Genomic DNA, 26,865 nt, shown 5'->3' on the forward strand with positions numbered 1-26,865 from the left:
TCGAATCTGACAGATGAGAACTCTCTCCACCTTTAAAGTCTTCTTAAAAACACACCTCTTCCACAAGGCCTTCCTTGACTAAGCGTGGCTCAGTGGAAAGAGCCTGGACTTGGGAGTCAGAGGTCATGGGTTTAAATCCCGGCTCTGCCCCTTGTCAGCTGTGTGACTGTGGGCAAGTCCCTTCACTTCTCTGTGCCTCAGTTCCCTCATCTGTAAAATGGGGATGAAGACCGTGAGCCCCACATGGGACAACCTGATGACCCTGTATCTCCCCCAGCACTTAGAACAGGGCTCTGCATGTAGTAAGCACTTAACAAATACCAACATTATTATTATTATTATCTTCCCTAGTTCCCCTTCACACTTGGCTGTGTACCCCCTAAACTCCTAGATATTCACCCTCGCCCCTCAACATTCATGTCCATCTACTTAGAGTCCCCCATTTTTCGCCATCAGTGATTTATTTTAATGTTGTTTTTCTATGGTATCCGTTAGGCACTTACTATGTGCCAGGCACCGTTCTAAGGGCTGGGTCAGATACAAGGTCATCACGTTGGACACAATTCACATCCCACTTGGGGCTCACAGTCTTAATCCCCATTTTACAGATGAGGTCACTGAGGCCCAGAGAAGCAAAGTGACTTGCCCAAGGTCACACAGCAGATGAGTGGCGTAGTCAGGATTAGAACCCGGGCCCTTCTGACTTCCAGGCCCGTGCTCTATACACTAGGCCATGTAGCTTCTCATATCTATCTCCCCCTCTACCCTGTAAACTCCTTGTGGGCAGGGATCATGTCTATCTACTCTATTGCATTGGACTCTCCCAGACGCTCAGTACAGTGCTCAGCACGCGGGAAATGTTCAATAAATGCCACCGATTGGTTGATTCATTCATTCAATCGTATTGATCGATTGATCGGCCACCTGGGTGACCTTGGGCAAGTCACCCCACCTCCCTGGGCCTCAGTTTCCTCCTCTGTCAGATGGGGAGAAGATTCCCATCAACCTGCGCTCTCCGGCAAAGCCCACTGACTTTTGCAGAGACTTCCAGCTTCAAAAGAGGTCATGTCTCGGTCAGAGCGTTGAAGGGGTGGATTCACAATTTGAAGCGGAGTACTCGGAACGAAAGTGAACCCGCTCTCTCGCTATTAGAGTTGACACCCAAGGTTTTCTCCCGCAACCTTTTACCTTTGACCAGTGACCCAGGTGCCGTCCTGAGGGATGACAGACAGAAGCGCTCTGAGAGCCGTAGTCCCTTGACGTGACCGGTCGGAGGCAGTGCAGCCTGGTGGGCAGAGTATGGGGCTTGGAGGCCCAGGTGTGTGCCCTGGCACTAATAATAATAATAGTAATATTCGTTAAGCATTTACTATGCATCAAGCACTGTTCTATGCGCTGGGAAAGACACAAGCCAATTAGGTCAGTCACGCTGGCATTTGTTAAGCACTTACTATGTGCCAGGCACTCTACTGAGCGCCAGGGTAGATGCAAACTAATCAGGTTGGGACTGTGAGCTTGTTGTTGGGCAGGGATTGTCTCTGTGGCTGAATTGTACTTCCAAGAGCTTAGTACAATGCTCTGCAGGCAGTAAGTACTCAATAAATACGAATGAATGAATGAATGAAGACAGTCCCTGCCCCACATGGAGCTTGCAGTCTTAATCCCCATTTTACCAATGAGGGAACTGAGGCACGGAGAAATGAAGTGACTTGCCCGAGGTCACACAGGCGACTAGCGGTGGATACGGGATTAGAACCCAGGTCCTTCTGACTCCCAGGCCCAGGCTCTATCCGCTAGTCTGTCGGTTGGTCATTCAATGGAATTTCCTGAGCGCTTACTGGATGCAAAGCACTGTACTAAGCCCTGGTTAGAGGACAATAGGACACTAGAACAGACACTAGGTCACTTGTCCCTGTCCCACTCAGGCCTCACCATCTAAATAGGAGGGAGAACAGGCGTTGAGTCCCCATTTTACAGACGAAGAAACCGAGAACGAGTCATTTCACCTCTCCGGGCCTCGGTTGCCTCATCTGTCAAATGGGGAGAGGTGGGTGGCCAGTCCTCGGGGCCCGGGATTGCGTCGGAGGCGGGAAGGAGCATGGAGAAGCCGTGGGGAGGCCTTAGGGAACCAGCCCGGACCGTCCAAAACCCCGGTGGGCTCGGCAGTGCCGTCGCCTTCCCGGAAATCGCACTGAGTCACCTTTCCTTTTGAATGTCCTCCGGGGTTTCTTTTGGGGCTGGGGGTTCTTCGTGTCCCCGCTCTGGTTTGTGGTTCCGTTTCCGTCAGCGGCAGGTCTTCGCACAGCTAACAGCGAGCTCTCAGAACTGCTAGGTCCTCTTCCTGTGTCGGCACCTCAGCCCCCAGGCCCCCTCGCCTCGGCCCCCCGGCCCCTCACCCTCAGCCCCCCCATCCCATCCGGTGTCCCCCATGGATGGGTCCCCACCTCCCACCGCCTGGACCGCAGAGACCAGAACAGAAGTCCCTCAAGGCTGCTGGAGTCTTTTTTTCTATCAATAGTATTTGTTAAGCACTCACTCTGGGCCAGGCATTATACTAAGCACTGGGGTAGATACAAGCTAATCGGGTTAGATCCAATCTGTGGCCCAGATGGGATTGCCAGTCTTAATCCTCATTTTACAGATGAGGGAATTAAGGCCCAGAGAAGTGATGTGACTTGCCCAAGCTCACTCAGCGGTGTGGATGGACTTGGGAGTCAAAAGATCATGGGTTCTAATCCTGGCTCTGCCACTAGTCTGCTCTGTGACCTGGGGCTAGTCACTTCACTTTCCTGGGCCTCAGTTCCCTTGTCAGTAAAATGGGGATTGAGACTCTGAGCCCTATTCATTCATTAGTTCATTCATTCAATAGTATTTATTGAGCACATACTACGTGCAGAGCACTGGACTAAACACTTGGAAAAGTACAATACAGTAATAAAGAGAGACAATCCCTTCCCACAGCGAACTCACAGTCTGGGGTGGGGTTGGGGGAAACACAGACATCAAAAGCAGTAAATAGACATCAATATAGATAAATAAAATGACAGATCTATACATAAGTGCTGTGGGGTGGAGAGAGGGGGGAAGAGCAAAGGGAGCAAGTCAGGGTGATGCAGAAGGAAGGGGGAGATGAGGAGAAGTGGGGGTTAATCTGGGAAGGCTTCTTGGAGGAGATTTGCCTTTAGTAAGGTTTTGAAGTGGGGGAGAGACATTGTCAGGTGGATGTGAGGAGGGAGGGCATTCCAGGTCAGTGGTAGGACATGGGCCGGGGGTCGACAGTGGGGCAGGAGAGAACGAGGCCCAGTGAGGAGGTTAGCGGCGGCAGAGGAGCGGAGTGTGTGGGGTGGGGTGGAGAAGGAGAGAAGGGAGGTGAGGTGGGGAGGAACAGGGGATGGACAGCTTTGAAGCCAAGAGTGAGGAATTTTTGTTTGATACGGAGGTGGTTGGGCAACCACTGGAGATTTTTGAGGAGGGGGGGTGACATGCCCAGAGCGTTTCTGTAGAAAGATAATCTGGGCAGCGGAGTGAAGTATAAACTGAAGTGGGGAGAGACAAGAGGATGGGAGATCAGAGAGGAGGCCGATGCAGTGATCTAGGCGGGAGAGGAGGAGTGACCGTACTAGTACGGTGGCGGTTTGGATGGAGAGGAAGGGGTGGATTTTAGCGATGTTGTGAAGGTGAGACCGACGGGATTTGGTGATGGATTGGATATGGGGGTTGAGTGAGAGAGAGGAGTCAAGGATGATGCCCAGGTTACAGGCTTGAGATTCGGGAAGGATGGCTTGCCGTCTACAGTGATGGGAAAGTTTGGGAGAGGGTAGAGTTTGGAAGGGAAGATAAGGAGCTCTGTTTTGGACGTGTAAAGTTTGAGATGACAGGAGGATATCTAAATAGAGATGTCTTGAAGGCAGAAGGGGATGCGAGCCTGGAGACGAGGAGAGAGATCAGGGGAGGAGATGTAGATTTGGGTATCATCTGCCCGGAGATGGTAGTTGAAGTCCAGGGAATGAATGAGCCCTATGTGGGACTGGGACTGTGTCCAGCCCAATTTGCTTGTATCCAATCCATTACTTGGTACAGTGTCTGGCACATAATAAGTGCTTAATAAGTGCCATAATATAATTATTTATTATGAAGTGTCAGAGCCAGGATCAGAACTAGCAGGGAATGTGTCTGTTTATTGTTATATTGTACTTTCCCAAGTGCTTAGTACAATCCTCTGCGCACAGTAAGTGCTCAATAAATACTGAATGAATGAATGAATGAATGAATGAATGAATGAACAAACCCAGGTTCTCCAACTCCCAGGCCTGGGCTCCTTCCACTAGGCCCCTGCTGCTTCCAGACTGGCTCACATCTCACGGCTTTCATCCCATCCTCACAATATCCCTTGGGGAAGGGGGCGGAAACCAGCTAATCCCCATTTCACAGGTGAGGAAGCCAAGGCCCAGAGACGGTCAGTACCTTGACCAGGGTCACCCAGCAGGCAGAGTGGGGATTAGAACCTCGGTCCCCGGGGGCACCTTCTCTCTCCAGTGAACCCCAGCTTGGGTTTATATGTGGAAATGAGTCTCTCTCCGGGGAAATGGAATGGATTCTTGAAACTGGCTCCGGGCTGGTTCTGGGGGAAGGATCTCCAGAACCCCCAGCCCCTCAAGCAGGGCCTTAGCACAGTTGACCCTTCTGGGGGGACAAAACCCTCTGATGGGGGTACCCTCAGCTCCCAGCGGCAGGGAGTCAGTGTCACAGAAGGATTTTTCCGTTCCTCTCCCCTCGGATCTGGTGTTTTCAGCAGATACCCTCTCACCTGGCAGGGTTTTTTTTGCTTTGTTTTTGTATTTATGATGTGCCAGGGGTTACTAAGCACTGGGGTAGTTATAAGCTAATGAGGTTGGACACAGTCCCTGTCCCACATGGGGCTCACAGTTTTAATCCTCAGTTTACAGATGAGGGAACTGAGGTCCAGGGAAGTAAAGTAACTTGCCCAGGGACACACAGCAGACAAGCAGCAGAGCTGGGATGAGAACCCAGGTCCTCTAACTGCCAGGCCCGGGCCTTATCCACTGGGCCACACTGCTTCTCACGGACTTTTCTGTCACCTCCCCAGCCCCACTGGGGCCATCTGATTGATGGGTTCGTCGATCATTTAGTCTATCATATTCATTGAGTGCTTACTGTGTGCAGAGCACTGTTACTAAGCCCATGGGAGAGTCCAATAGACCAATAAACAGACACATTCCCTGCTCACAACAAGCTTAACAGTCTAGAGGGGGAGACATATTAATAGAAATAAATAAATTACTGACCTAATTGATTGATTCCATTGGGGATCAGTTAGCCAATCAGTGAATCAATGGTATTTACTGATAGCCTAGTGTGGGCAGGGTTCTGTACTGGGTGTCTAGGGGAGAAGAGGTCAGAGTCGCAGCCCTTGGGTTCAGGAGCTTGGAGTCTAACAGGCGAGACCGGCAGACCCAGAGTTAGCTATTTCCACCCCGGAGTGAAGAGAGGAAGGGCTCCAAATGGATGAAGCAAGGGAGTGGACAGATGAAATGGGGGAAAGAAGAAGTGGTGAAAGAGAAAAACCCAGAGATACACATTTAGTGGATAGAGCCCAGGCCTGGGAGTCAGAAGGTCCCGGGTTCTAATCTCGGCTCCACCACTTTTCTGCTGTGTGACCTCGGGGCAAGTCACTTCAATTCTCTGGGCCTCGGTTCCCTCATCTGGAAAATGGGGATTGAGACTGTGAGCCCCATATGGGCCAGCACCTGTGTCCAACCCGATTTGCTTGTGATAATAATGATGGTATTTGTTAAGCGCTTACTATGTGCCAAGCACTGTTCTAAGTGCTGGGGTAGATAGAAGATAATCAGGTTGTCCCACGTGGCGCTCAAAGTCTTAATCCCCATTTGACAGATGAGGTAACTGAGGCACAGAGAAGTTAAGCGACTGGCCCAAAGTCACACAGCTGATAAGTGGCGGAGCCGGGAGAACCCATGACCTCTGACTCCCAAGCCTGGGCTCTTTCCACTGAGCCACACTGCTTCTCTAGTAAATACCTCAACAAAATACTTAACAAATCCCATAATTATTATTATTATTCATTCATTCAATCGTATTTATTGAACGCTTACTGTGTGCAGAGCACTTTATTAAATGCTTGGAAAGTACAATACAATATAGCAATAAAGAGAGACAATCCCTGCCTACAATGGGCTTACAGTATAGAGTTGGGGGAGAGAGACATCAAACAGTGAACAGGCATCAGTATAAATAAATAGAATTAGAATAAATAGAATATACATAGACATAAGTGCTGTGGGGAGGGAAGAGGGGGAGAGGAAAGGGAGCTAGTCGAGGTGACGTGGAAGGGAGAAGGAGCTGAGGAAAAGGGGGGCTGAGTCTGGGAAGGCCTCCTGGAGGAGGTGAGCCTTCAGTAGGGCTTTGAAGGGGGGATTTATTCATTATTCTTACCAAAGTCCCGGAGTGGTTGGGAGCTCAGCCAGCCATCCACCCATCAGTCAATTCATTCATTCAGTAGTATTTATTGAGCACTTACTATGTGCAGAGCACTGTACTAAGCGCTTGGAATGTACAAGTCGGCAACATATAGAGTCAGTCCCTGCCCTTTGACGGGAGCACAGTCTAATCGGGGGATAATATTGATTGAGTGCCTATTGTGTGTAAAGCACTGGACTGGGCACTTGGGAGAGGACAACAGAGTTAGCAGAAATGAACCCTGCCCTAAAAGAGTTTATATCCTACCAGGGCAGAAAGGCACCGTAATGGCCTGAAGACAAGAGGAAAGGGGAAAAGGGGGGTTGTACGTGAGTGCATATGTTGGGAGGATGGAAATTAATAATAATAATAGTAATAATAATGATAATAATAATCATAGTATTTGTTAATAATGATGATGGTATTTGCTAAGTGTATACTATATGCTGAGCACTTTTCTGAGCACTGGGGTAGATACAAGGTAATCACATTGTCCCACATGGGGCTCACAGTCTTAATCCCCATTTTACAGATGAGGTAACAGCACAGAGAAGTAAAGTGACTTGCCCAAAGTCACTCAGCTGACAAGAGACGGAGCTGGGATTAGAACCCACGACCTCTGACTCCCAAGCCTGTCCTCTTTCCACTAAGCCACGCTATTAAGAGCTTACTATGTGCCAAGCACTAGTCTAAGCGCTGGGATACAAGTTAATCGGGTTGGACACAGTCCCTGTCCGACATAGGGCTCACAGTCTCTATCCCCAGTTTCCAGATGAGGGAACTGAGGCCCAGAGAAGTGAAGTGACTTGCCCAAGGTCACCCAGCAGACAAGTGGCAGAGTCGGGATGAGAACCCATGACCTTCTGACTTCCAGGCCTGGGTTCTAGCCATTAGGCCATGAAATGCATATGGGATGGGGACAAGGGGGGACAAAGTTTGCTCCTCTCTACACCGGAAGTCGTTGTGGGCAGGGAATGGGTCTGTTTATTGTTCCATTGTCCTCTCCCAAGTGCTTAGTTCAGTGCTCTGCACACAATAAATGCGAGTGAATGAATGAATGAATGAATGAATGAATGGATATGAGTGCATATGTGATGGGGATGAGAATGATGCAGGGTTATGATGCAGGGTTATAATGATGATAATAATAATGGTACTTGTTAAGCATTTACTATGGGCCAAGCACTGTTCTAAGCACTAGGATAGATACAAGTTAATCAGGTTGGACCCAGTCCCTGTCCCACATGGGGCTCAGAGTCTTAATCCCCATTTGATGGATATATCCCAGTTCTGCCATTTATCAGCTGTGTGACTTTGGGCAAGTCACTTCATAATAATAATAATAATGTTGGTGTTTGTGAAGCGCTTACTATGTGCCGAGCACTGTTCTAAGCGCTGGGGGAGATACGGAGTAATCAGGTTGTCCCATGTGAGGCTCACAGTTAATCCCCATTTTACAGATGAAGTAACTGAGGCACAGAGACGTTAAGTGACTTGCCCACAGTCACACAGCTGACAAGTGGCAGAGCCGGGATTCGAACTCATGACCTCTGACTCCCAAGCCCGTGCTCTTTCCACTGAGCCACGCTTCTTCTCTGCGCCTCAGTTACCTCATCTGGAAAATAGGGATGAAGACTGTGAGCCCCACATGGGACAACCTGATTATCCTGTATCTATCCCAGCCCTTAGTACAGTGCTTGGCACATTGTAAGCACTTAACAAATTCCATCATTATTATCATTATCGTTATGAGGTGACCGAGGCCCAGAGAATTCAGTCATTCATTCGATCGTTTTTGTCGAGCGCTTCCTGTGTGCAGAGCACTGTACTAAGTGCTTGGAGAGTACAGTTCAGCGAGAAATAGAGATAATCCCTGCGCAACAACGGGCTCACAATCTAGAAAGTGAAGTGACTTGCCCCAGGTCACCCGGCAGACAGGTGGCGGAGCCGGAATTAGACCCCGGGTCTTCCTGACGCCCAGGTCCCCGCTGTATCCACTGAGCCAAGCTGCTTCTCTAAGTGCTGATGGCGTTGACCATTGAGTACTGTACTGAGCGCTTTAGCGGCAGCGGTGGTGGTGTTTACTAAGGTGACAGCAGGTGTGTGGAAAAGAGGCCCTGGAGCCCACAGAGAACGGAAACAAGACTTCGACGGTGAGGGGGTGGTGCCTTCCGGTGGAATTTCTGGAGGAGGTGAGAGGGGATGAGAGAGAGTGACAGAGAGTGGAAATGGAACTTTACTGGGGCCCGAATCACCCTGTCTCCCCTTCTTGGCCTCTCACTTTTCCCCGAGCCCCTCATCCAAATCCGACGAAGACCCCGCCGCCTGGATTCCCTCCATCTCTCGGCGTCCAGAGCGCACGGACCCTGCGCCCGACACCCATCCGGCGCAGCCGCGGAAAACCCCCAGGGCTTCCAGGGGCCGCCTTCAGGCCGGAGAAGCAGTGTGGCGTAGTGGCTAGGGCCTGGGAGACAAAGGTCGTGGGTTCTAATTCCGGCTCTGCCACTTGTCTTCTCTGTGACCTTGGGCAAGTCACTTCACTCCTCTGGGCCTCAGTTCCCTCATCGGAAAAATGGGGAGTGAGACTGTGAGCCCCATGTGGGACACAGACTGTGTCCCAAGTGATTTGCAGGTATCCACCCTAGCGCTTAGTACAGTGGCTGGGATTAGAACCCACATTATGATTTGGTCATGATTATTTCTATTTTTTAAGCACCTACTGTGTGCAGAACCCTATTCTGAATGCTTGGGAGAGGACAAGGACACGTGGACAAGACAGATAATTGCTCCCCCCACTTCAAAGCCTTATAGAAGGCCCAGCTCCTCCAAGAAGCCTTCCCGGATGTGACCTCCTCTCCTCTTCTCCCACTCCCTTCTGCACAACCCTGACTTGCTACTTCATTCATCCCCCCTCCCATCCGCACAGCACATGTGCGCATCTCTCTATAGATCTGTAATTTCTTTCTTTCTTCAGCTATTTATTTATCTATTTATTTTATATTATCAATGATAATAATAATGATGGTATTTGTTAAGCGCTCACTATGTGCCAAGCACTGTTCTAAGCCCTGATGGGGATACAAGGTAATCATGTTGTCCCACGTCGGGCTCACAGTCTTCATCCCCTTTTTCCAGATGAGGGAATAATAATAATGTTGGTATTTGTTAAGCACTCACTATGTGCAGAGCACTGTTCTAAGCGCTGGGGAAGATACAGGGTCATCAGGTTGTCCCACGTGAGGCTCACAGTCTTCATCCCCATTTTGCGGATGAGGTCACTGAGGCCCAGAGAAGTGAAGTGACTTGCTCACAGTCACACAGCTGACAGGTGGCAAAGCTAGGATTCGAACCCGTGACCTCTGACCCCCAAGCCCGGGCTCTTTCCACTGAGCCACGCTGCTTCGGCACAGCGAAGTGAAGTGACTGGCCCAAGGTCACTCAGCTGACAAGTGGCGGAGCCGAGATTAGAACCCACTTCCTCTGACTCCCAAGTCCGGCCTCTTGCCACTAGGCCATGATTCCAGCCCTCAAGGAGTTTACAGTCTTCTGTGTACAGACCACTGGACTGAGCGTTTAGGAGAGGACAATAGTGTAGATTTGGTAGATATGATCCTTAACTTCAAGCACTTAGTACAGTGCTCTGCACATAGTAAGCGCTCAATAAATACTATTGAATGAACTTCTAGTAGCTTATAGTCTACTTTGTGCAGGACACTGGACTGAGCGCTGGGGAGAGGACAATAGAGATAGTAGTAATAATAGAAGTATATAATAAGCACTTATTATGTGCAGATCACTGTGCTAAGTGCTGGGAAGTTATACTTCATTCATTCAATCATATTCATTGAGCACTAACTGTGTATAGAGCACCGTACTGAGCACTTAAGCACTTAGAGAAGCAGTGTGGCTCAGTGGAAAGAGCCCGGGTTTAGGAGTCAGAGGTCATGGGTTCGAATCCCGGCTCCGCCACTTGCCAGCTGTGTGACTTTGGGAAAGTCACTTCACTTCTCTGTGCCTCAGTTACTTCATCTGGAAAATGGGGGTTAAAACTGTGAACCCCACCTGGGACAACCTGATCACCTTGTATCCCCCCCAGCGCTTAGAACAGTGCTTTGCACATATTAAGTGATTAACAAATACGACTTGGGAGAGAATAAGAGAACAATAAACAGACATATTCCCTGCCCACAGCAAGTTTACAGTCTGCGGGGACAGACATTAATAATTAATACTATTAATTAATTGTAGAAGCGGCACGGCTTAGTGGAAAGAGCCCGGGCTTGGGAGTCAGAGGTCGTGGGTTCTAATCCCGTCTCCGCCGCTTGTCAGCTGTGTGACCTTGGGCAAGTCACTTCGCTTCTCTGGGCCTCAGTTCCCTCATCTGTAAAATGGGGATGAAGACTTTGAGCCCCACGTGGCACAACGTGATTACCCTGCATCTACCCCAGCGCTTAGAACGGCGCTCAGCACATAGTAAGCACAGATACCAACATTATTACTATTATTATTAATAGAAATAAATAAATGACGGATATGGACATAAGTGCTCTGAGGCTGGGAGGTGGAGGATGAAGAAAGGGAGCGAGTCCGGGTGACGCGGAAGGGAGCCGGAGATGAGGAAAAGTGGGGTTTAGTCGGGGAAGGCCTCTTGGAGGAGACGGGCCTTCAGTGAGGCTTTGAAGCGGGGGAGAGTCACCGTGTGTCAGACGGTGGGAATTAAACATCATCTCTGACCCTCCAGGGCCACACAATCTAAGACTGTAACGTGGGAGAGGGGACGGGCAGCCGACACATAAGGAGAGATGAGAAACAACGAAACACTAAAACAACAAAAGATAAGAGGCGAGGACGAACGCAACCCCGTGGGTGTCGAGAAGCCAAAGATGCTACCTCATTCCACTCAGAAGTTTTTTCCATTCGGCCGGTTGGCATTTTTTTTTTTTTAAGCCATCACAAACGAACAGTCAGTAGAAGCTGTGGCAGTAGTGATGGTATTTACTGATCACCCTCTGGGGGACTGGACTGAGCGCTTGGGAACGAGCAGTAGGAAAAAGTGGCTCGTTCCTGCCCAGAGGGAACTTCCGTTCTGGGGAGACGGAGAAATATTTACAACGGAGACACTTTCTTCCTCCCCCGAGGTAATGGGGCTGGTCAGAGCGCGGTGTGAGGGACACTTATCAGGAACGGGATACTGTACTGGGCACTTACCTCGGGCGGAACTCTGGACTGGGCACTTACAATAATACTTAGGATACTTGTTAAGCGCTTACTACGTGCCTAGCACTGTGCTAAGCACTGGAGTAGATACAAGTTAAGCAGGTTGGACACAGTCCCTGTCCCACGTGGGGCTCACACTCTTAATCGCCATTTGACAGCTGAAGCCACACGGGCCCAGAGAAGTGAAGTGACTTGTCCAAGGTCACACAGCAGACGTGTGACGGAGCCGGGAGGAGAACCCAGGTCCTTCTGACTCCCAGGCCCGGGCTCTACCCACTAGGCCACGCTGCTCTTCTGTGCCCTGGACTAGGCACTTCCAATGGGCCGAGCGCTGGACTTGTCGCTTAGGAGAAGCAGCGTGGCTCAGTGGAAACAGCACGAGCTTGAGAGTCAGAGGATGTGGGTTTTAATCCCGGCCCCGCCACTAGACCGCTGTGTGATCTTGGGCAAGCCGCTTCACTTCTCTGTGCCTCAGTTCCCTCATCAGTAAAATGGGGATTAAGACTGTGAGCTCCACATATAACAACCTGGTTACCTCGAATCTACCTCAGCGCTTAGAACAGTGCCTGGAACAGAGTAAGCGCTTAACAAATACCATCATTATTATTGTTATGACGGGTTCTATTCCCCGCTCCGCCACGTGACTGCTGTGTGACCTTGGACAAGTCATTTAGTGTCCCTGGGCCTCAGTTACCTCATCTGGAAAATGGGGATTGAGAGTGTGAGCCCCACGTAGGACGGGGAATGTGTTCAACCCGATTAGATTGTATCTAACCCAGTGCTTAGAACAGTGCTTGGCGCATAGTAAGCACTTAACAAGTACGATATTATTATTATTACGATAGGCCGAGCTCTGTCCTGGGCACTTACAATGGGCTGAGCCCTGGATGAAATCCCCGGGAGCAAACATTAAAAATAGAAGCAGCATGGCTGAGTGGATACAGCACGGGCCCGCGAGGCAGAAAGTCATGGGTTCTAATCCCGGCTCCGCCATTTGTCGGCTGTGTGACTTTGGGCAGGTCACTTCACTTCTCTGGGCCTCAGTGACCTCATCTGGAAAATGGGGATTGAGATTGTGAGCCCCTGGTGGGACAGGGACTATGTCCAACCTGATTTGCCTGTCTCCACCCCAGCGCTCAGTACAGTGCCTGGCACATAGTAAGCGCTTCACAATCACAATTATTATTCACGATTAAGAAAGGCCGATTCAAGCCCTCATGGTTCTCTGTAGGAGACAGAAAGGCCCAGGTGACCACTGATTCAGAGGAACCCCCCGACTCGATCCCCCCTCCCCGGCAGACTCACGTGGGGTCCACAGTGAAGCTGACGACTGATGGGACCGGGTCGGGGGGTCGGAGGAGAACAGGGGTGCAGCCTAGGCCCAGAGCGCTTCCTGGAGGAGGCGGCCGAGGAGGCAGGCTCTGGGGCTGGAAATCTGGACTTGGGAGGGGGCCAGGGTCAACGTCCTGGAAACTCTGGGCCGGGGTCCCACCTGGCTGGCTCTGGGGTCACACTATTCATTCATACAATCCTATTTATTGAGCACTTACGGTGTGCAGAGCACTGTACTAAGCATTTGGGAGAGGACAGCAGAACAATAAGCACACACAGTCCCTGCCCACAAAAAGCGTAGAGTCTAGAGGGAGAGGCAGACATGAATATGAATAAATAAATGACAGATATGGACATCAGTGGTGTGGGGCTGGGAGGCGGTGGGAGGATGAACTCTTTGGAAGTTTTCATCAAAAACAAGCTTCACCCTGTCTGTGGGTGAACTGGGTGGGCGGAGGCCGGAAACCCCCATTTCCTGAGGGTCTGAAATCCCCCAGCCTGGCTCCTCTTCCCTCCTGCCTGAGTTTCCTTTCGACTTTAGGTAAATGGGTTCCTGGAAGTGACTCAAAGATTGCATTTTCGTTGACTTTATAGAGGTTGGGGGTGGGCTGGGGCTGAGGGTGGAGCTGGGCTGGTCAGGGCACATAGTAAGTACTTAACAAATACCGCAATTTCATTCATTCATTCATTCATTCAGTGGTGTTTATTGAGCGTTCACTATATGCAGAGCACATAGTAAGTGCTTAACAAATACCACAATTTCATTCATTCATTCAGTGGTATTTATTGAGCGCTTACTGTATGCAGAGCACTGTACTAAGCGCTTGGGAGAGTACGATAGAAGTTAATGCTCACCTCACTGTACCTCGATCTCATCTCTCTCACTATTGACCTCTCGCCCACGTCCTATCTGTGGCCTGGAACGTTCCCTCCTTGTATCTGACAATGACTCTCTCCACCTTCAAAGCCTTAGTGAAAGCCCATCTCCTCCCAGAGGCCTTCCCTGACTAAGCCCCACTTCTCCTCATCTCCCACTCCCTTCTGCGTCTCCCAGACTCGCTCCTTTTCTTCATCCCCCCACTCCCAGCCCCACAGCGCTTACGTATCCATCTGTCATTTAATTTATTTCTATTAATGCCTGTCTCCCTCTCTAGACTGTAAGCGTGTCGTGGGCAGGGAATGTGTCTGTTTATTGTTGTACTGCACTCTCCCAAGCGCTTAGTAATGTGCTCTGCACACAGTAAACACTCAATAAATACGATTGAACGAATGAAAGACACAAACCTTGTCCTCAGGAAGCTTCCAGCCTAAAGTAAGAGATGGACCCAAAATGACTTAGAGATGGTAGGAAAAGACAGTGGCAAAAATGGCTAAGAAGATGAAGGCTTTAAAATTAGAGAAGGGAAAATCACTTCTCTAGGTGAGAGATCCAGGCAGGGAAGGACACGTGAGGCGTTCCAGAGGTGGGAGCTGAGACGGGGGCTGGGGGAGAAGGAAGTGAATCCTGGAAGACCTCCTGGAAGACGCTATGGGATGGGAGAGTTGGGGTCTTGTGGTTTAGAGAATGTTGGGGGTTAACCAGGGAAGCCCTCCTGGAGGAGGTGGGCTTCAAGAGGCAGTGAAAGGAGGAGAGGTGGGATTCTGCCTCTGCCACTTGTCTGCTGTGTGACCTTGGGCAAGTCACTTCACTTCTCTGTGCCTCAGTTCCCTCATCTGTAAAAGGGAGATGAAGACTGTGAGCCCCATGGGGGACAATCTGATCACCTTGTACCTACCCTAGCACTTAGAAGGGTGCTCGACACATAGTAAGCGCTTAACAAATACCATTATTATTACTATCTGGAGGATTTGGGGGCATTGGGGGTTAATCAGAAAAGACTTCCTGCAAGAGGTGCATTTCAGGAGGCAGTGAAGGGAGGGAAAGGTGGGATCTAGCAGGTTCGAGGGCACTGAGGGTTAATCAGGGAAGACCTCCTGGGGGAAGCGGGGGGCTCAGGAGACAGTGAAGGAGGGGAGGGTTGGAAGTCTGGAGTGTTTAGGATGGAGAGAAGGTCGGGAGTTAATCAGGGAAGGCCTCCTGGAGGGGGTGGTGTTTCAGGAGGTGTTGAAGGCAGGGAGAGTTGGAGGTCTGGCAGACGGGGCGGGGGAGGATGGGAGCCCGGGATCAGAGAGGGCTGGAGAAGGAGGCCCAGAGGGAGGGCGAGCTTGGCTTTCCCCTGGGCCCCAGCGACCCCAGCCGGGGCGGCCGGAGGGACGGCCGCCGGCCAGCTGACCGGTCAGTGCCGGTCTCCCTCGTCTCTGGTCCCCAGGGCAAGTACAGCGGAAACCCCACGCACATCGCCGTCGTCATCGCCAACTGCCTGAGGGAGGAGAGAAGGCTCCTGGCTGCCGCCAGCATGCCCGTGCAGGTAAGACCACCGGCCGCCCCACCGGGCCCGGGCGGCTAACACCATGGGCCACCCCGCTGACCCCGGCCTACCTGTGCAGGCAAGACCACCGGCCACCCCACCATGCCCTTGCCGGTAAGGCCACCGGCTGCCCCAGCGTGACTGTGCAAGTAAGACCACTGGCCGCCCCAGTTTACCTGTATGGGTAAGACCACCGGCCGCCCGGTGTGAGACCGTGAGCCCCACAGGGACTGGGTCCAACTCAATTTGTTTGTATCCACCCCAGCGCTTAGTTCAGTGCCTGGCACAAAGCGTTGAACAAATACCATTATTATCATTATAGTCTGGGATGGAGCGTAAAGTTTGGGACGGAGTGTAAAGTCCACAGACGCCACGGGTTTCGGGCAGATGGGACGTGGCGTTGGGGTTGATGTCCCTGGGGCCGGAGGGCCGGGGGGCCACCGACCTTCATTTTCCATTTCAGCTAAGGGAAAATGGTAGTAAAAGATGGGCTCGTGCTGACTCAGTTTCCCCCCTTGGTCTATGGTGTTCCAGGGGCCCCTGGAGAAGTCCCTGCAGAATTCCGTGGTCTCCGAGCGGCAGAGAAGTATGGAGCACAAAGTGTCCGCCATCAAAAACAGTGTCCAGGTAGGGAGTGAAGACAGGTGGATGAGGGGAAGAGAAGAGCAGGCCGGGAGCTAAGATCTGGGCATCGGAGCTTAGGGCTGGCCATCGCAGCTAAGAGCTGAACATTAGAGCTAAGGCCTGGGCATTGGAGTTAAGGCCTGGGCACCCGAGTTAAGGCCTGGGCATCAGAGCTAAAAGAGCTGTACACTGGATTTAAGGCCTGGACATTGGAGTTAAGAGCTGAAAACCTGAGCTAAGCACTCTGCATTAGAGCCAATAACTTGACATCATCATCATCACATCAAGATTATTTACTGGATGCTTATTGTGTGCAGAGCACTGCACTAAGTCCTTGGGAGAGTACAACAGAGAAGGTAGACATGTTCCCTGCCCACAGGGAGTGTCCAGTACAGAAATTCATTCATTCATTCATTCATTCAATCATATTATTATTAAGCACTTACTGTGTACAGAGCACTGTACTAAGCACTTGGGAAGTACAATTCAGCAACAAATAGAGACAATCGCTGCCCACACCCGGCTCACAGTCTAGAAGGGGGGAGACGGACATCAAAGCAAGTAAAGAGGCATCAGTAGCATCATTATAAATAAACAGAATTTTAGCGATATGCACCTCAAAAATAAATAGAATTAGAATTATAAATATGGACCTGTATACACAAGTGCTGTGGGGCGGGGAGGTGGGTAGAGAAACGAGCTAATAGTCTTGAGCTCAGACAGACGGACAGACACAGGCACACACGAAGAGTCTACAGAACAGTACCGAGGCGCCAATCTTCTTCTCCTTTCTGAAAAGATGATGGAACAAGATGTCAAGTTCTTGGAAGACCTGCAAGATGAATTTGACTTCAGGTACAAAACCATCCAGGGCTTTGGTAAGTGTTGACCTTTGGGGCCGGAGGAAGCGGTGGACGGCGGGTGGGTGCTGGACCTCTGAGGCTCGGGCCGGGGCCGGGGTTCGAGCACTGTCCAGGCTGGGCCCATTTCCTGCCGCTCGCTTTCCCGGCTACCCCTCTCATTCAGTCAGTCGTATTTATTGAGCGCTTACTGCGTGCAGAGCTTGGAAGAGAACAATACAATAACAAACAGACACATTCCGGCCCACAACGAGCTCTCCCCCGCTCTACCCCAGGTCCCGACCGCTAGGACGATGGCGTTGATTCGGAGCTTATTATTATAATTACTCTGTGTCAGAGCACTGTGCTGGACACTGGGATGGATAAGTGCACCAACTCAGAGCAGACACCTCCTGTTTTTTGGGGTTTCTTTTATAGTATTCCCTAAGTTAGTCAATCGGTCGTACTTATTGAGTGCTTACTGTGCGCAGAGCACTGTACTAAGCACTTGGGAGAGGACGAGAGGAAAAATAAACGGACACATTCCCTGCCCACAGTGAGCTGACAGTCTAGAGGGGGCTTTAAACGCTTACTACGCACCAGGGACTGTACTAAGTGCTGGGTCAGATACCCACTAATCAAGTTGGACACAGTCCATATCCCACATGGGGTTCACTGTCATAATCCCCACTTTATAGATGAGGGAACTGAGACGCAGAGAAGTGAAGCGGCTTGCCCAAGGTCACACGGCAGATAAGTGGTGGAACCGGAATTAGAACCCGGGACCTTTTGACTCTGCTTCTGTTGAAGATGCGGATCAGCAGAGCAGGAACTCCTGTAGACCGGGAACACCTCTCGTGTTCTGTCGTTATATTTTGTCGTTATATTTTGTCGGGTATCTACCCCAGCGCTCGGTACAGTGCTTGGCACCTAGTAAGCGCTTAACGAATACCACAATCGTTACTATTAGTTAAGCAAGTACTTGGCACAGTGCACTGCACCCGGTGGGAAAATACGGATCCTACTATTGTTACTTTAGACTGCAAATTCAAGAAATATAATTTAGAGACGGGCCTTGTGGGAACGAGGTCGAAAGAGGTGGGGATTGGATGTTCTACTTTCATGGGGCAAGCGGAAGGGAAGTTTCGTTAGCCACGGTTCCAGGAGGGGTCCAGGAAGTGGGTCTGCTCGTCCCCGAGTTAGCCGGGAGGCGCTGGCCGGTGGCTCACCGCATCCGCTGAGCTACAGGCCGCAATTGCAGCAGGAGGGACTCGGGATACACAGAAGGAGGGACTTCCCGCTAGGAACCTAAATGGGCCAGAAATCGGGGCCCGATCCCGAGCCCGTCCCTTCTTCCCCAGGCCAGATCCCGGCTCTGCCTCCTGGCAGGGATCAAGTTGGAAGTGCCGACAGGCCGCAGGGAACCTTAGCCCCGAGAGTGCGGGGAATCACCTTCCTCTCCCCCACGGAGGGAGAACTTGGGCCAGGGAATGTGTCTCTTTAATAACAATAATAATTGTGGTATTTGTTAAGCACTTACTATGTGCTAAGCACTCTTCTAAGCACTGGGGTAGATACAGGATAATCAGGTTGTCTCACGGGGGCCTCACACTTTTAATCCCCACTTGACAGATGAGGTAACTGAGGCCCAGAGAAGTGAAGTGACTTGCCCAAAGTAACACAGACGACAAGAGGGGGAGCCGGGATTAGAACCCATGACCTCTGACTCCCAAGCCCGGGCTCTTTCCACTAAGCCACGCTGTTTCTCACTGTTTATTCTTTAGTGTTGTATTGTCCTCTCCCAAGCGCTTAGTACAGTGCTCTGTAGACGGTAAGGGCTCAATAAATATGATTGAGTGAATGTATGAATGAACTAACGAACGGGCGGACTTTCTGGCGGGCACTGCCAGGAAACCCCTGGAAATGGGATGGTGGGAGCTGGGTGGGAGCGGGAAGTCTGATTGCCAATAGGACCCCGCTCCCCCGGGATGCCCGCGCTCCCGCTTCCTCTCGCCCCCACCCCGCTCTCTCCGGACTGTGGACCGCCTGCCCTGGGCCCCCGGGACCACCCTCTGCCCCCCACCCTCCACCTTTCTCTTCTCGCAGACCAAGGCGACAAGAACAATGTCCTCATGAAGCAAGAAGTGGTGGCTCTGCAGGGCATGCTCAACACTCTGGACTTCAAGAGAAAGGTGGGGAGGGGGCGGCCTGCGGACCCCCAGACCCGTTCCCCAGGCTGCTCGGGGCCTGAGGCTCCAGCAGGGGCGGCGGGGGGCATCTAATAACAAGAAGAATTGTGGTATCGGTTAAGCGCTTACTATGTGCCAGCGCTGGAGTGGATACAAGCAAATCGGGGTGGACACAGTCCCTGTCCCAAGTGGGGCTCCCAGTCTCAACCCCCATTTTACCGATGAGGGAACTGAGGCCCAGAGAAGTGAAGGGACCTGCCCAAGGTTCACCCAGCAGACAAGTGACAGAGCCAGAATTAAACCCCATGACCTTCTGACTCCTAAGCCCGGGCTCTATCCATTATGCCATGCTGCTTCTCAATAATTAATAATAATAACAACAGTAATAATTGGGGTATTTGTTAAGCACTTACTATGTGCCAGGTACTGTACTAAGCACTGGGGTAGATACAAGCTAATCAGGTTAGACACAGTCCATGTCCCACATGGGGCTCACAATCTAAATCCCCATTATACAGGTGAGGTCACTGAGGCAGAGAGAAGGGAAGTGATTTGCCCAAGGTCACACAGCAGACAAGTGGTGCCGGGATTAAAACCCAGGGCCTCTGACTCCCAGGCCTGTTCTCCATCCACTAGGCCACACTGCCAGCTTTTCATTTGCAGACTTGTGCCAAGCTACATAGTGGGGGGGCATTCGGGGAGATCGGAACCAGCCCCTGTCCCACATTGATCTTAGAATTAACGAGAGCGGCGATTGGAGCTCCATTTTACTGATGGGGAAACTGAGGACCACAGAGGTCGAGTGGCCTGCGGGATGTCCAAGGGTCAGAGCGCGGGTCTGGTCACTGAGAGACCTGGGTTCTGGTCTCGGCCGCGCCCCGTGGGCACGTGGTGAAGGTGGCGGACGTGGGCAGGGAAGACCACGGCCGAGCCCCGGGCCGCTGCCCACCGGGAATGCTGGGAAACGGCCAACCGGCACAGGCGGGGAAGAGCCTCGTGTAGTGGACAGGGGTCATGGGTCATGGGTTCTAATCCCGGCTCCGCCACGTGTCTGCTGTGTGACCTTGGGCAAGTCACTTTCACTTCTCTGGACCTCAGTTCCCTCATCCATAAAATGGGGATGAAGACTGTGAACCCCATGTGAGACAGGGACTGTGACCAACTCGATTTGCTTGTATCCACCCCATTGCTTAGTACAGTATCTGGCACATAATAAGCACTCAAATACCACAGTTGTTATTATTATTATTTATTGAGCGCTTACCATATCCAGTACGGTGCAGGGAGCCAACCCGAGGTCAGCCTTGTGCTCACTGCAGACAATACTGCCGTGCAGAAAGAAAAGAGCATGTACACACCTTGGGCTAACTGACCACCTCTCATGCGTGCCAACCCAGAATTACTCATGACCGCTGACGCTTACCTATCGAGAAATGTGTTTAGGCGACACCTATAACCTGCTGTGTGACCTCGGTTGGGGCACCCAACCTCTCTGGGCCTCAATTTCCTCCTCTGTAAAACGGGAGGAAGAGTCCAATCTGATGACCCTTTCTCCATCCCAGTGCTGGGCCCAGCACTTAGCCCAGAGCGAGCGCTCCCTGAACCCCCTCACTGCTCTGGTCAGACCGAGGACTCCGGGGTCATTTTTGGCTGTCCGTGGGGATAAGGACAAGGCGTCAACTGTCCACAGTCTCTTCTCACGGGCTGAAATGGACGTGGGAATTATGGGGGGCAGGGGGGTCTGCTCTGGAGCCAGCCGAAGGCCCCTCCCCGCATGACTTTACTTCCTCGGCTGGGATCCGGCCCCCTGACCAACGACCCCCCCGACCGTCTGCCGGCCCCGGAGTAGGAAGTCCTGGCCAAGATGGCGCAGATGGTGAACGAGGTGGGCGTGCTGATGGACGGCCTGCTGATGGAGGAGTTGCTGGACTGGAAGCGGAGGCAGCAGATCGCCTGCATCGGGGGGCCGCTGCCCAGCGGGCTGGACCAGCTGCAGAACTGGTGAGCCCCGGCCGCGAGGGGTCGAGGGCTTCGGGGGGCGGCGGGTCTGGGCTGTCAATGGACGATAAGGGGCCTCGGCCCCATCGCCCCCGCGGCCGGGACCCCAAGACCCCGGGCCTACCGTCCTCGCGGCCGGAAAGGCGGGGTCCCCGGCCCCGTCGTCCCCACAGCCGGGCCCCGGGGACCACGTGGCTGGGCCGACCGTCCCCGCGTCGCCCCCGCAGTTTCACGCCGCTGGCGGAGACCCTGTTCCAGGTACGCCGGCAGCTGGACAAGCTGGACGAGCTGTTCACCAAGGTGACCTACGACGGCGACCCCATCCCCCTGCAGAGGCCGCACCTGCAGGACCGGGCCGACTTCCTCACCTACAACCTCTTCCGGAAGTACGTGCCCCCTCGGCCCGCCCGGGACCCCCCGACCTGGGCACGGCCCCCGCTGCCGGCCCCCCGGCTTCCCGGCCCTCACGGGAACCCGGGGGACGCCACCGCCCTCCCAGGCCCCCTCCCCGTCGGAGGCGGCGGCGATCACCGCGCTGGCCCCACCGACCGGGCAACAGGGAGGCTCCTTACCCCAACCCGGCTGAGCGGGGCACTGGGGGTGGCACCAGCCCGGGGGTCACTTGCCCGGATCCCCAGCCGTTGATGAGAATCTCCCGGCCGGGCAGTCGGCGGGGTCAGCGTCCAGTCCCTCTGTGGTCAGCCCACCTGGCCGCAGCAGTGAGATCTACTGGAAAGAACCCGGGCTTAGGGGTCAGAAGGACCCTGGTCCTAATCCTCGCTCTGCCACACAATAATCGTGGCATTTGTTAAGCGCTTACTATATGCCAAGCAGTGTTCTAAGCGCTGGGGTACATACCAGTGGGACAGTCTAAGTGGGACAGTCCCCCATGGGGTTCACAGCGTTAACCCCCATTTTACAGATGAGGTAACTGAGGCCCACAGAAGCGAAGCGACCTGCCCAAGATCACACAGCAAATAAGTGGCGGAGCCAGAATTAGAACCCACGACCTTCTGACTTCCAGGCCTCTGCTCTATCCACTAAGCCACGCAGCTTCTCCGCTGCCACATCTGCCGTGTGACCTCGAGCAACTCGCTTCACTTCTCTGGGCCTCAGTTCCCTCATCTGCCAAATGGGGATGAAGACCGTGAGCCCCATGTGGGACAGAGGCTGTGCCCAACCTGATTGACTTGCATTTATCCCGGCGCTTAGAACAGTGCTTGACGCATAGCAAGCGCTTTACAAGCACCGTAATTATTGTTAACTGCTTGCCGGGTGACCTCGGGCACGTCACTTCGCTTCTCTGGGCCTCAGTTTCCTCAACTGTAAAATGGGGATCCAATCCCTGTTCTCCCTCCTACTTAGCCCGTGAGCCACCGGAGGGGACTGTGTCCGACCAAATTAACTTGTACCTACTCCGTCGCTTACAGTTGTGCTTGCCATGTGGTAAGCACTTAACAAATAGAGAAGCAGCGTGGCTGAGTGGAAAGAGCCCGGGCTTGGGAGTCAGAGGTCAAGGGTTCGAATCCCGGCTCTGCATTTGTCAGCTGTGTGACTGTGGGCATATCACTTAACTTCTCTGGGCCTCAGTTACCTCATCTATAAAATGGGGATGAAGACTGTGAGCCTCACCTGGGATAACCTGATTACCCTGTATCTACCCCAGCACTTAGAACAGTGCTCTGCACATAGTAAGCGCTTAACAAATACCAACATCATCATTATTATTATTAAATAGCAGAAAAACAATAAAAAAACCCCAAAACCCCGTTGCCCCCGTTTCCTTTTGCCAGTTCCCTCGTGGTCGAGCGGCAGCCGTGCATGCCCACTCACCCGCAGAGGCCGATGGTCCTGAAAACCCTGATCCAGTTCACCGTGAAACTAAGGTCAGTCAGCCAGTCGTATTTCTCGAGCGCTTGCCGTGTGCAAGGCACTGTACTAAGCGCTTGGGAGAGGACAACGCAGCAACAGACACGTTCGCTGTCCACGGTGAGCTTTCGGTCTAGAGGAAGGTGAGTGTGAGGGCGTGGCCCGGCCCTGTCCCACCCTGCGGTCACTGGGGGGGACCGGCCATCCCGCCAGTTGCCATTTGCAGTGCAGCAACTCACTGGAGATGCAGCGGGCGCTGCCCCCTTATTGGACGTCAATCCCCCAGGGGCCCGGCCACCATCCCGCAGTGGATGCCAGTTGCAGTGCGGTAATGATAATGATGATGATGATGGTATTTGTTAAGCGCTTACTATGTGCCAAGCACTGTTCTAAGCGCTGGAACTCGCTGGAGAGACAGTGGGGCGGACATCTTAGTGGATGGCAGGCGTGGGGCGGTGATTCACGGAGCAGCAGCTCAGTGGGGTCGCGGTGGAAGCCGGCTGGTGCCGCGCGGGGGCTCGCGGGGGCGTCTCGGAGGGAGCCGGCCGGGGCCCAGGAGGACCGTCCCGGGGGCGGAGGGATGCACTGGGAGCCCGTCAGGGCAGGGCAGGGACTCCCTGACAGTCAATCACCTTTACTGAGCCCCTACTATGTGCAGAGCGCTGTACTAAGCGCCTGAGAGAAGACGATACAACGGAGTTGATATCTCCCACCCAGAGATAAGAAGGACTGAAGGGCCGGACTGCGGGTGGCTCGGAGATCATTCATTCAATCGTGTGGATTGACCGCTTTCCTGTGCAGAGCACTGTACTGAGCGCTTGGGAGAGTGCAATGCATCTCCCCCCCGGCCCTCACAGAGACCGTGTTCTTCTTCCCCTTTCAGAATGCTGATTAAACTGCCCGAGCTGAGCTGCCAGCTCAAAGTGAAAGCCACCATAGACAGGTAGGCATCGGCTCGGGCCCGGGGGGCAGTTTATCCGAGTCGTGTCCGAATCCCGCCGCTCCAGACTCTTCGTCCAGCGGGTGAACCTTCCTCCCCGGCCCTGGCCTCCTGGAGTCTTTGCAAGCTCGCGTGGTTGTCGAGAATCGTAGATTTTTCTCCCTCAGACTGCGTTCGCGTTAAGATGCAAATCACTTTAATAGAGGATAAATCGGGGTTTGGAAATAATGCATCTACGGTGATCAAAATTAAATCGAAATGATTGTGTTCACTGGGTCCCCGTTGAGTGCGGAGCCCAGGTCCGGTGTGGGCAGGGATTGTCTCTCTTTGTTGCTGAATTGTACTTTCCAAGCGCTTAGTACAGCGCTCTGCACAGAGTAAGTACTTAGTAAATACGATTAAATGAATGAATGATGATGATGATGATGATGATGGTATTTGTTAAGCGCTTACTATGTGCCGAGCACTGTTCTAAGCGCTGGGGGAGATACAGGGTCAATGAATGAATACTGTGCACAGAGTGTTGTCTTGGGAGTCACCCATGTGCAAAGTGCTCTCCTGAGCACAGTGCAGAGGGCTGTACTGAGGCTGTCCTGAGTGCCTACTGTGGGCAGAGCGCTGTCCTGAGCGCCTACCTGCAGGGTGGCGAGAGCTGCACCGAGCGCTTGGCAGAGAATACTAGAGCAAAAGTGAGGCCGCTGCCTCGAAGCTTTCAGCTGTCCGAGAGCCTGCGGGAAACGAGTGATCCCCAGGATTTCTCGACTCTGCCGTCTGTCTCCTGGGTGACCTCGGGCAAGTCACTTCACTTCTCTGGGCCTCGGTTCCCTCCTCTGTAAAATAAAGATTATTATTAATAATAATAATAATAATAATAGTGGTATTTGTTCAGCACGTACTATGTGCCAAGCACTGTTCTAAGTGCTGGGATAGATACAAGATAATCAGGTTCTCCCACTTGGGGCTCACAGTCTTCATCCCGATTTTACAGATGAGTTAACTGAGGCACAGAGAAGTGAAGTGATTTGTTCAAAGTCACCCAGCTGACAAGTGGCGGAGCCGGGATTAGAACCCATGACCTCTGACTCCCAAGCCCGGTCTCTTTCCACTAAACCACGCTAAGACTGTGAGCCCTATGTTGATTCATTCATTCATTCATTCATTCAATAGTACTTATTGAGCGCTTACTATGTGCAGAGCACTGTACTAAGTGCTTGGAATGGACAACCGGGCAACAGATAGAGATGATCCCTGCCCAACGACAGGCTTGCAGTCTAAACAGGGGAGAGAGACGGAAGAGCAAAACAGAACATAACAAAAACATCCTCAAGATAAATAGAATCATGGAGATGTACACCTGATATGGGACAGGGACGGCGCCCAGACCGATTTGCTTGCATCCGCCCCAGCGCTTAGTACAGTGCCTGGCCCATAATAAGCGCTTAACAAATATCATTATTATTCTCATTGTCTTCTTGTAGGAACGTCTCCACCGTCAGGTAGGAAATTCACCGGGCCGGGGGGCCGGGTCGGGGGCGTGGGCAAGGGGAGGTGGGACACGGGACACGGCTTCTGGTCGTGTCCAAGGGCGCGGGGTCCGCGTGACCGGAGGAGACCCCGTTTTCCAGCAACCGCAGATTCGTGCTGTGTGGGACGCACGTGAAGGCCATGAACATGGAGGAATCGGCCAACGGGAGCCTCTCCGTGGAGTTCCGACACTTGGTACGGGCTGCCCTGGCGGGGAAAGCCGGGGCGCACTACTGAGGGGGGGACCTTCCGCCGGGCACTCCCCTGAAACGGCCTGCTTGGGAAGCTGCCGCTCAGGGCCTGACATAAATCAGAAGTTTTTCTGGGCCTCTAATGAGAATTCTAGTAATAATAATAATTGGTGGCATTCGTTAAGCGCTTACTATGTGCCAGGCACCGTACTAGGCGCCGGGGTGGATGCCAGCTAATCGGATTGGACCCAGTCCCTGTCCCGTGTGGGGCTCACAGTCTTAATCCCCATTTTACAGATGAGGTCACCGAGGCCCAGAGAAGTGAAGTGACTTGCCCCAGGTCACACAGCAGATGAGTGGCGGAGCTGGAATTAGAACCCAGGTCCTTCTGACTTCCAGGCCTGGGGTCTATCCACTAGACCACCCTGCGTCCCACCGTAGACGCCGTGCTAGCCGCCTGCTCAGTGTGGGGCTCTGTGCTGGCTGCCCTCTAGGTGTGGGCTGCTGTGCTGGGTAAACGCTAAGTACAGCGCTCTGCACTCAGTAACGCTCAATAAATACCACTGACGGATCGCTGGGACCCTGCTGTGGGCAGAGCGCCGTGCTGGGCCCCCTCTAGGTGCAGGGCTCTGTGCTGGGCGCCGCTGGGCGCAGCGGGCGGTAGTAAGTGCTTAGAAGACTAATGATAATTATGGTATTTGTTAAGCGCTTACTATGTGCCAAGCACTGTTCTAAGTACCGTAGAAGCAGAAAGGCCGCCCCTGACTCTAAGTTGCCTCTAATCACTCTGCGGCCCACGAACCCCAGGGGCCTGCCCGGGGTGGGGGCTTCGGCCGAGCCCGGCGGGGTCCGGCCCGGAGGAGGCGGGAGGTCGGGTCCTGACGCGGCCCCCGCCGGACCCCCACCCTTGGGGACCCAGGTCCCGGGGTAGGGCGGGGTGGGGCAGGGTGTGAGTGGCCCGGGGTGGGATGGGGTTGGGCGTGTGGGCGCCGGGGCGGAGGTGTCGCCGCATCTGGGACATCAACCGGGGTGCGACACCCCAGCCCTGCTCCCCACAACACCCTCCTCCTCCACCCGCCGTTGTCACCGCAACGTTTTCTCGTGGTCACAGCAACCGAAGGAGATGAAATCCAGCGCGGGAACCAAGGGGAACGAGGTATGATGTCACCTCCAGTCTGGGAAGGCAGAGGATGAGAGAAATAATAATAATAATGATAATGATAATAATCATGATGA

General features: G+C 52.8%; 1 protein-coding gene across 3 annotated transcripts in view; it reads left to right on the forward strand.

The window, feature by feature from the left end:
• Window positions 1-26,865, forward strand: part of STAT4 (signal transducer and activator of transcription 4) — a 66,761-nt gene that overhangs the window by 14,966 nt on the left and 24,930 nt on the right. For all 3 annotated transcript variants that reach the window (XM_029068999.2, XM_029069001.2, XM_029069000.2), the window contains exons 4-14: window positions 15,357-15,455; window positions 15,990-16,082; window positions 16,879-16,957; window positions 19,025-19,110; window positions 20,957-21,108; window positions 21,333-21,491; window positions 22,899-22,991; window positions 23,858-23,917; window positions 25,393-25,410; window positions 25,540-25,633; window positions 26,741-26,785. In XM_029068999.2, the coding sequence (XP_028924832.1) occupies window positions 15,357-15,455; window positions 15,990-16,082; window positions 16,879-16,957; window positions 19,025-19,110; window positions 20,957-21,108; window positions 21,333-21,491; window positions 22,899-22,991; window positions 23,858-23,917; window positions 25,393-25,410; window positions 25,540-25,633; window positions 26,741-26,785 (978 nt within the window). The remainder of the gene's footprint in view (window positions 1-15,356; window positions 15,456-15,989; window positions 16,083-16,878; window positions 16,958-19,024; window positions 19,111-20,956; window positions 21,109-21,332; window positions 21,492-22,898; window positions 22,992-23,857; window positions 23,918-25,392; window positions 25,411-25,539; window positions 25,634-26,740; window positions 26,786-26,865) is intronic.

The sequence above is a fragment of the Ornithorhynchus anatinus genome, chromosome 7 (genome assembly GCF_004115215.2).
Source record: "Ornithorhynchus anatinus isolate Pmale09 chromosome 7, mOrnAna1.pri.v4, whole genome shotgun sequence".
NCBI lineage: Eukaryota > Metazoa > Chordata > Mammalia > Monotremata > Ornithorhynchidae > Ornithorhynchus > Ornithorhynchus anatinus.